This window comes from Hippoglossus stenolepis, chromosome 2 (genome assembly GCF_022539355.2).
Source record: "Hippoglossus stenolepis isolate QCI-W04-F060 chromosome 2, HSTE1.2, whole genome shotgun sequence".
Classification (NCBI taxonomy): domain Eukaryota; kingdom Metazoa; phylum Chordata; class Actinopteri; order Pleuronectiformes; family Pleuronectidae; genus Hippoglossus; species Hippoglossus stenolepis.
In genome coordinates this window covers 32,242,198-32,251,199 of record NC_061484.1, presented here as the reverse complement: position 1 = coordinate 32,251,199, position 9,002 = coordinate 32,242,198, and the positions used below count along the sequence as shown (strand labels likewise).

At 46.1% G+C, this 9,002-nt stretch overlaps 1 protein-coding gene across 1 annotated transcript in view; it reads left to right on the top strand.

Moving 5' to 3' along the window:
* The window catches only part of LOC124854865 (potassium voltage-gated channel subfamily H member 1-like), a gene marked incomplete at its 5' end in the record, with an annotated part of 14,320 nt that extends 6,623 nt beyond the window's left edge, over positions 1 to 7,697 (top strand). The window contains 4 exons of the mRNA XM_047343511.1: positions 1,197 to 1,399; positions 1,434 to 1,623; positions 7,102 to 7,301; positions 7,437 to 7,697. Of these exons, the coding sequence (XP_047199467.1) occupies positions 1,197 to 1,399; positions 1,434 to 1,623; positions 7,102 to 7,301; positions 7,437 to 7,697 (854 nt within the window). The remainder of the gene's footprint in view (positions 1 to 1,196; positions 1,400 to 1,433; positions 1,624 to 7,101; positions 7,302 to 7,436) is intronic.
* Positions 7,698 to 9,002: the final 1,305 nt, after the last annotated feature.

The following is a 9,002-nucleotide window of genomic DNA, read 5'->3' as shown; positions in this document are numbered from 1 at the left end:
AGAGAGAGAGAGAGAGAGAGAGGAGAGAGAGAGAGAGAGAGAGAGAGAGAGAGAGACAGAGAGAGAGAGAGAGAGAGAGAGAGAGAGAGAGAGAGAGAGAGAGAGAGAGACAGAGAGAGAGAGAGAGAGAGAGAGAGGGAGAGAGAGAGAGAGAGAGAGAGAGAGAGAGAGAGAGAGAGAGAGAGAGAGAGAGCGAGAGAGAGAGAGAGAGAGAGAGAGAGAGAGAGAGAGAGAGAGAGAGAGAGAGAGAGAGACAGAGAGAGAGAGAGGCGAGAGAGAGAGAGAGAGAGAGAGAGAGAGAGAGAGAGAGAGAGAGAGAGAGAGAGAGAGAGAGAGAGAGAGAGAGAGCGAGAGAGAGAGAGGGAGAGAGAGAGACAGAGAGAGAGAGAGAGAGAGAGAGAGAGAGAGAGAGAGAGACAGACAGAGAGAGAGAGAGAGCGAGAGAGAGAGAGAGAGGGAGAGAGAGAGAGAGAGCAGAGAGAGAGAGAGAGAGAGAGAGAGAGACAGACAGACAGAGAGAGAGCGAGAGACAGAGAGAGAGAGAGAGAGAGAGAGGGAGAGAGAGAGAGAGAGAGAGAGAGAGAGAGAGAGAGACAGACAGAGAGAGAGAGAGCGAGAGAGGGAGAGAGAGAGAGAGAGAGAGAGAGAGAGAGAGAGAGAGAGAGAGAGAGAGAGAGAGAGAGAGAGGAGAGAGAGAGAGAGAGAGAGAGAGAGAGAGAGAGAGAGAGGGAGAGAGAGAGAGAGAGACAGAGAGAGAGAGAGAGAGAGAGAGACAGAGAGAGAGAGAGAGAGAGAGAGAGAGAGAGAGAGAGAGAGAGAGAGAGACAGAGAGAGAGAGAGAGAGAGAGAGAGAGAGAGAGAGAGAGAGAGACGATGCTCAGAGGTTTTGAAAAGATGCTCAGAGGTTTTGAAAAGAGCAGCAGCTGAAAACATTTTCTCAAAGAAGAGACGATGAAGTGGACGAGAGCGTTCAGAGCTCGACCAGCTTTTCAATCAAAGAAAGCCTTTACAAAATAAAAGCATCAAGAAAGGTTTCCACTCTCTGACAGAGAGCGACTTTTATTTGAAGTCACATCACGACACGGTTTCTTCGCTCAGTTAGAAACAGAGTGAGACGTGTTTCCAGTAGATTCAGTTATAGTTCAGACGATGCTCCTTGTCTTCTTCATGCAGCATCTCTTCCTGGTCCTCCACAGGAATCAGCAGTCTCTTCAGCTCGCTCAAAGTCGTCCGTCTGCTGCGTTTGGGTCGGGTCGCCAGGAAGCTGGACCACTACATCGAGTACGGCGCCGCTGTTCTAGTTTTGCTGGTGTGCGTGTTCGGGCTGGCGGCCCATTGGCTGGCCTGTATCTGGTACAGCATCGGAGACTACGAGGTCATCGACGGGGACGCCAACACGGTGAGAATGGACAGCTGGCTGTACCTGCTGGGAGAGACAGTCGGGACGCCTACAGATTCAATGCCTCGGGATCGGGCCGCTGGGAGGCGGGCCCAGCAAAGACTCGGTCTACATCACCTCGCTGTACTTCACCATGACCAGCCTGACCAGCATCGGCTTCGGAAACATCGCGCCAAACACGGACGGAGAGAAGATCTTCGCCGTGGCCATGATGATGATCGGATGTAAGTTGCTCTCATTTCTCGTTATTGATCCGACAGATGTTCAAAACATCTGTTAAAAGAACGATCAGTATGTTATCGGATGTTTAAAGCTCATTTCACGTACTGATGACAAACTGTTAATCGGATTTCCCTCTCCACGTGACTCACGACGTCCGAGGCTTCGTACGTCAGTGAAACGTCAGTAAAGACGTGTACGTTTCTTACAACACTAATGACCAGTGGTTAGCAGGAGGTCAAATGAACGCAGTGCTCGTACATGTGCTGTTTTTATCGTACATATTGAAACTGGAATGAACGATCGTATGTGTCCTTTATGTTATCGGTTGCTATTTATCGCCCGTTTTCACTGCAGCTACATTCAGATCTTTTTTGGCACAACCAGGAAGAAGCTTCACAAGGTTTTTATCAGCGACTCAAATTCAGTCGCTGTCGTGAGCAAATGAAATCTGGATCATTTCACATGTTGAGAACAGGAGGGAAACAGGAAGTGGTAATTCAAACCTGGAGTGTGAACAGCCAGGCTACATCCATACGAATAGGTTTTAAAACTAAACCATCTCCGTCCACACCAGCACTTTGACTCTGTATCAGTTTTATTTCCTGTCAGACACGTCTGTGGAAGAGTTGATGTGTTTCTCAATGAAAACGAAGTCGTGTGGACGTAGCATCAATCAGCATATTAAAGAGTTAGCATAATAGAGAAGTGACAGAGTGAAGTTTAACATCTGCTTTAGCTCAGACCTTAGCGTTGACGCTGTGAAATCGTCGGGGTCAGGGCGAGTTCAGGGTCGTGGTTCGACTCGGCTCACAGGACGGACGTCTTCTGCCAAAAGTAGCAGAAAGTTTCGTTGTGACTTGCATTGTTGAAAAAAAGCTGCTAAGGGGTTTGAAAATCTGTAAATCTGGCGAAAAACAATAATCACATGAAAAAAGAAAATGTGTAAATTTGAAAATAGGAAAAACTAGACATCGCCAAGAATCAGTTAATGAGTTAAATGCCACAAATTAATTTTGTGGCATTGTCAATGGCCTCCAGACGACAGAAACTTTTTCCTCACTTCGTTCTCTGAGTCAGAAAGAGTGAAGGAGAGAACATTAAATATTTGATCTGTGATTTAAAAGTCTCAGTATATAGTATAATATAATATAATATAATATAATATAATATAATATAATATAATAGGCAGTTCCTTGCCCCACAACAAGGTACAAACATCCTCTACACATTTATTCAAACAAACCAACATAAGGTCTAATATTAATTTATGTTTCACATTGATTCAAAAAATGTTACGACCACAAAACTCCCCCTCACTGCTCTGTCTCGGAACAAATGAAATGATAAAACATCAGACTCGGTGTGTGAGGTTTCTGTGGATGACGGATTTTAAAATATGCACTTGAACAATATGGAACAATATGAATTTACATCAGGACACTAAATGAAACCCTCAAACACTGACTCACCTGTTGGTGCTGCTTGTGTCGACTGGTGTGAAGCATCGACTTTAACCTTTGACCTTAACTGTGACGTCTCACCTGGAGACTCTGCTCATGTCTCATCACAAACCTGGAGGAGACGACTCACAGATGAGCAGCTTGAGTGGTTGGGGGCAGAGAAAATGGGGAAGAGAGGAGGCGGGTGGCAAAGAGGAGTAGAAAAGAGAGAGATGGGGGGATCAGGAACAACACTCTGTACGACTGATTGTTGTAATGAAAATAATTACAAGTCGCATGTTAGAAATGCTTTCCTGTAAAAAAGAGTCAGTACTTCTTTATAGAGTCGTCTGTTCGATCCAGACTGACGGACGGGGCCTCTCCGTGAGCAGCGGCGTGGCGAGGCGTGACAAGGCGTGACGAGGCGTGACGAGGCGTGACGAGGCGTGACACGCTGAGGCCCGCTGATGGAGTTCCTCTCTGAAATATTAACAGTACTGTCAGATGAGCTGGACTCGTGTCCTCCTGCTGCAGTCTCCTCGGTCTCTCACGCAGCTGCTCAGCAGGACGTCTGCATCCTGCCTGACGGCTGCAGGCGACGGCTCAGTAATATTTGATACCACAGACAATATGTGACTCCAGCAGCTGCTGCAGCTGTGAGAGTAGAAACTGTTCACAGCGTTTGTTAAAGACAAACACAGGATGATAAAGATCCTCATGAATCTGCATCGACTTTAAATTGAACACATTTTCTGTTATGACGTAGCCTTCACTGATTCGCCAGGCTCCTGTCACATGACCTCCTTCAGGAAGAGAACAACCAGCACCAGCCTCAGCTCCCAGAGTAGAACCACATGGAGAATCAATGACTAGTGTTACCATAGCAACAGTGATGAGTTTTAAAACCTAAAGGTAATAGAGTGGGTATTTAAAAAAAACACAAACCAAGGAACCAGGAATCCTGAACTGATCCAGTTGAAGAATCAGAGCTGATTCAATGGAACAGAAACTCATCATTTGTTTTTATTTGAGGATCTAACTGAAAACTAAAGCTTTCAAATCCACGTAAAGTAGGAAAGTAAAGTATTTTCTCGTTGTAGTTGTGAAAGTAAAAGTACGTCCTTGTAGCCGTGGGTCGGTGAGCAGGTGGACAGACAGGCTGTGGAGGTTTTCCAGAGCCGAGCAGACGTCTGCTGGTAAAAGCTTTTCTTCACTGAGCCGAGGGACAAAGAGCTTTAATGTTGACGATCTGTCTCCTTCGTCGGAAGCTGCCGTCGTCTGGTGTCACTCTGGTGTCACTCCAGGTTCTACGATCCGTTCGTCTGCATCACATCCCCCTCTCAGACTGCACCTCCGACACCACAACATTACTTTTACCTTCTGATCTTCTGTTCATGTTCTGACTGGATTTATTACCAACACTGTTCAGACCCTTTGATCTTCAGGTTCCTGCTTTTCATTTGGTTTATCACCATGAACTGAAAAATAAAGATGGACGACACGATAACAGCGAAGTGTCATCAAAACCAAAGGAGACGTGAAATAAATGTTTGTAAAGATGTTTCTGTCGTTTCAGGTCGTTCTTCTGTCTCTGATGTTCAAGTGTTTCTGATCAATTCGTTATCTGAGACGTCGTGATTGACAGCTCACGTCCGTCACGTGACAGAAACCTCATCAACTCGATCACTCATTGACATTTTCCAGACATTTTATAGGAAAAGTTCCAGAAAATGTCCAGAGCAACTGACTCAGATATTTGTGTTCTCACATACAGAACGTCCAGAACACGTCAGGAACACGTCAGGAACATGTCAGGAACACGTCAGAACATGTCAGAACCGCCAGAACACGTCAGAACACGTCAGAACACGTCAGAACACGTCAGAACACGTCAGAACACGTCAGAACAGTCAGAACACGGGGAACATGTCAGGAACATGTCAGGAACACGTCAGGAACACGTCAGGAACACGTCAGGAACACGTCAGGAACACGTCAGGAACATGTCAGCACGTCAGGAACGTCAGGAACATGTCAGAACATGTCAGGACGTCGGAACACGTCAGAACACCAGACATGTCAGGAACACGCAGGAACACGTCAGGAACGTCAGAACACGTCAGAACATGTCAGGAACACGTCAGAACATGTCAGGAACACGTCAGAACACACGTCAGAACATGTCAGGAACATGTCAGACACGTCAGAACACGTCAGGACGTCAGAACACGTCAGAACACGTCAGAAGCGAACACGTCAGAACATGTCAGGAACACGTCAGAACATGTCAGAACACAGGAACACGTCAGGAACACGTCAGAACACGTCAGAACACGTCAGGAACACGTCAGGAACATGTCAGGAACACGTCAGGAACACGTCAGGAACATGTCAGGAACACGTCAGGAACACGTCAGGAACACGTCAGGAACACGTCAGTGGTTCAGCTCCTGTCTGAAAGCAGCTTTAGATGAGATAGCTGAGTGTTGTCTTTTCGCTCCTCCTCCTCCTCGTGTCAGCTTCCTGTCCCACAGCGTCTATGAGTAGATGGTTGGGTGATGGAAAGTTGTGTCTTTGACGCCAAGCAGCGTCCAGGACGGGATCTGAGAGGAAGAACAGAACATCGTTTATCCCTCAGACTGGACCAGGAGATTTATTGTGTGACCTGACGTCCCACAGAGAATAAACCACCGACATAAACATTTTCCGTACTTTACTTTAAAGGTGAAATATGTAAATTAGTTTGTATTGCTCCAGAGCAAAGATCAAAGCATTCAGCACCAAGCTTAAATAAATAATAAATGATCTCCATGGATTCTCTAGTTCCACCTGATACCGGATCAATCCCCTGATCAGCTCCTGACTCTCTGAAATTCAAGCAGCTGAAGTAACAGAGACACTTTAATGGCTGAAGTGGCGTCGGTGCTTCTGTCCACTCTTTAACTCTGTGTCCTGACGAGAAGTTGGACGAGACTCGTATCTGAGGAACTGAGTCGGCCGTCCGTCAGCAGGTTTATAAACTAAACCTGTTTCACATGACATGGAAATGACGCTGCGGTCAGACAACGTGTCCTTTGCTGCGATCGTCCAATGTTTCAAAATAGGATTTTCGTTCCCTGACATGTTGAGTGCACATCCTTAAAATGTCCCTCCCTGGACCATCAGAAGTCTAATATTCATAAATATGACATGTTGACATCATTTCAAATGAAATATCCATCATGTGGAATAAAGTCCACTTGTACAGGAGCCTCGGAGGGACAAACTGTAACTGGGTTAGGATTAAACCAGGATCTATTTTATCAGAGAATACGTCGCCAAAATTTTGAATAATAATCTTTTTATGAAAATAATATGAGAGAATATATTAAACAGTTTATATAAACTAATAATCTATACAAACGTTTCAGATACTCCAGAGGGCAAATTGAAAATGGAAAATAGAATAGAAGTAATTAGTCCAATAAAATAACAATAACAACGTTGAGTCCTGCTTCTCAGCGGTGAAGCTCTGGTCCTGGTTCTGGACCCGTCCTCTTGTCTCGGCTCCACCGCTGCGCTGACACTGGACTTTGACCTTTCTGAAGGTCACGGTGACTTACTGTCAGATCCACGGCTCCTCCCCCCTGGCCTGACTCAGCACCCTGGGTCTGCTGACGGGTCGGGGGGGCTGAGTCCGAGCCGAGCCTCCAGGTGACACCAACTGTCCGTCTGCCCACGATCACAGGCGCAGGAAGGGTTTTGCTGAAGAATCTTAAAGTGAGAGACAGAAGAGCTTCACACAAACAATCCAACCATCTGACGACTTCACCTCCACGTTTGTTTTTATTCTGAAGTCACATCTGATGTGTGCGTTCACACGATTAAAAGATTAAAAACCGGTTTTCTCTGACTCACACGTTTTTAAATCAGTGAAGATTTGAAAATCCTCTCGTGCTGCGTTCATGTGAAACCGGATCTCGTAAATGTGGATGTTTTCATCATGTCGTGTCTAAACTTGTGCTGTCGTATATAAAATATAGTTTTCCTTCCTTTCTGCAGCGCTGCTGTACGCCACCATCTTCGGTAACGTCACCACCATCTTCCAGCAGATGTACGCCAACACAAACCGCTACCATGAGATGCTCAACAGTGTGAGAGACTTCCTCAAACTCTACCAAGTCCCCAAAGGTCTGAGCGAGCGAGTGATGGATTACATTGTGTCCACCTGGTCCATGTCCAGAGGCATCGACACCGACAAGGTAACGCCTCAGTCCCGCCTCATGACAGTGGCACAGAGGATTCAGACGTGCGACGCTCTACATTCATTCTCTGCGTTCTCTTTGGCTCCTGGTCTGACTCTGTCTAACCCCAGTTTGACTCGACTGTGTCCACAGGTCCTGCAGATCTGTCCCAAGGACATGCGAGCGGACATCTGCGTCCACCTCAACAGGAAGGTGTTTAAGGAACACCCGGGGTTTCGGCTGGCGAGCGACGGCTGCCTGCGAGCCCTCGCCATGGAGTTCCAGACCGTCCACAGCGCGCCGGGCGACCTCATCTTCCACGCCGGAGAGAGCGTGGACAGCCTCTGTTTCGTGGTGTCGGGGTCACTGGAGGTCATCCAGGACGACGAGGTGGTGGCCATTTTGGGTGAGTAACAGTTTGAGTGAGACCTTAAGACAGTAAATAAAGATGGACGACATGACACCTCATAAAAGTAAAGACAAAACATCTGGCTCGCCCCTGGTGGCTGGCTGCAGTATAGGTCATAAACCCCTCCTCCTCCAGGTTAGCACATTTGACATGAACCAAACAAAAAAAGTGTACGTTCAAAAAACGTTTCTCAAAGAAGGTTTCTCTCTCAAAGAAGAAGAAGAAGAAGAAGAAGAAGAAGAAGAAGAAGAAGAAGAAGAAGAAGGTGGCAAACCTCATTGGGATGTTTTGGCTTCAGATTTGTCAAATACGAATTGGAGACGTGTCTTTATTTATAGTTTATGATGAGATCAACAGTGTTTTCTAATGATTTATTGACGTTCCAGCTGTTTCAATATTTTAATATTTTAAAGACTTCATAATAGGTCTTCAAGCAGTATGGAGTTAGCTTGCTTGTTAGCGAAACAGATATAAGTAGATTCAAAAGAAGATTTAACTTTGGTGTTGACGAGTTTGTCTTTTCTACAACGAAGGTGATTTCCTGGGAGAAAGTCCAGCTCAGTTCTGCAGAATCCATCAACACTTAGAAAAGCTCCGTCAGCAGGATCACACCCGAAATGTCAGCGTGGATGAAAACACGCCTGAGCTCCCTGAACGCTGCAGAGTCACCTGGCGCTCAAACAAACAGGAAACACGAAAAGACACTTCCAAAACTTCAACAACGTGTTTGCTATTTCCATCTGTGAGCGTAGGAGTCGCGCAGCAGGGTTCTCATTAGCTCAACATAATGTTTGTGCGTGGAGGGAAACACGGCGCCTGGTTTCTGTTCTGATGGAGGAGAGCGAGCGTCAGAAACAACCAGCGTGAGAGACGATGCAGGAAGCTGTGGAGGCGGCTGAACCGTCAGCTGTCAGCCCGTGTGTTCACCGACGCTCTCGGCTCTTTAACAGCCTCCTCATCTTCAGTCCACAGGCGCCCACGCACACGTCGCTTCCTCAACTCTCAACAGCCATTGGATGTTTTATTAGATTTCATTCAGAGATTCATGTTCCCCAGAGGATGAAACCTCCTAAAGTTCCTGTGGTAATAACAGTATCACAACACTGATCACACAAGTACGAGCTTCAGCGACGGACACAAGCTGCAGTTACAAAGTGAAACCACACAAATGTCAAAAAGGAACAAAATAAAATAGTATTTTCAAGTATTTTAGCCAATGTCGAGAGGATTTTATTTTACTCTGCATGATGTTTAGTAAAAGAGATTAAAACTGCTACATACAGATAAATAATACATAAGTTATAAGTTGG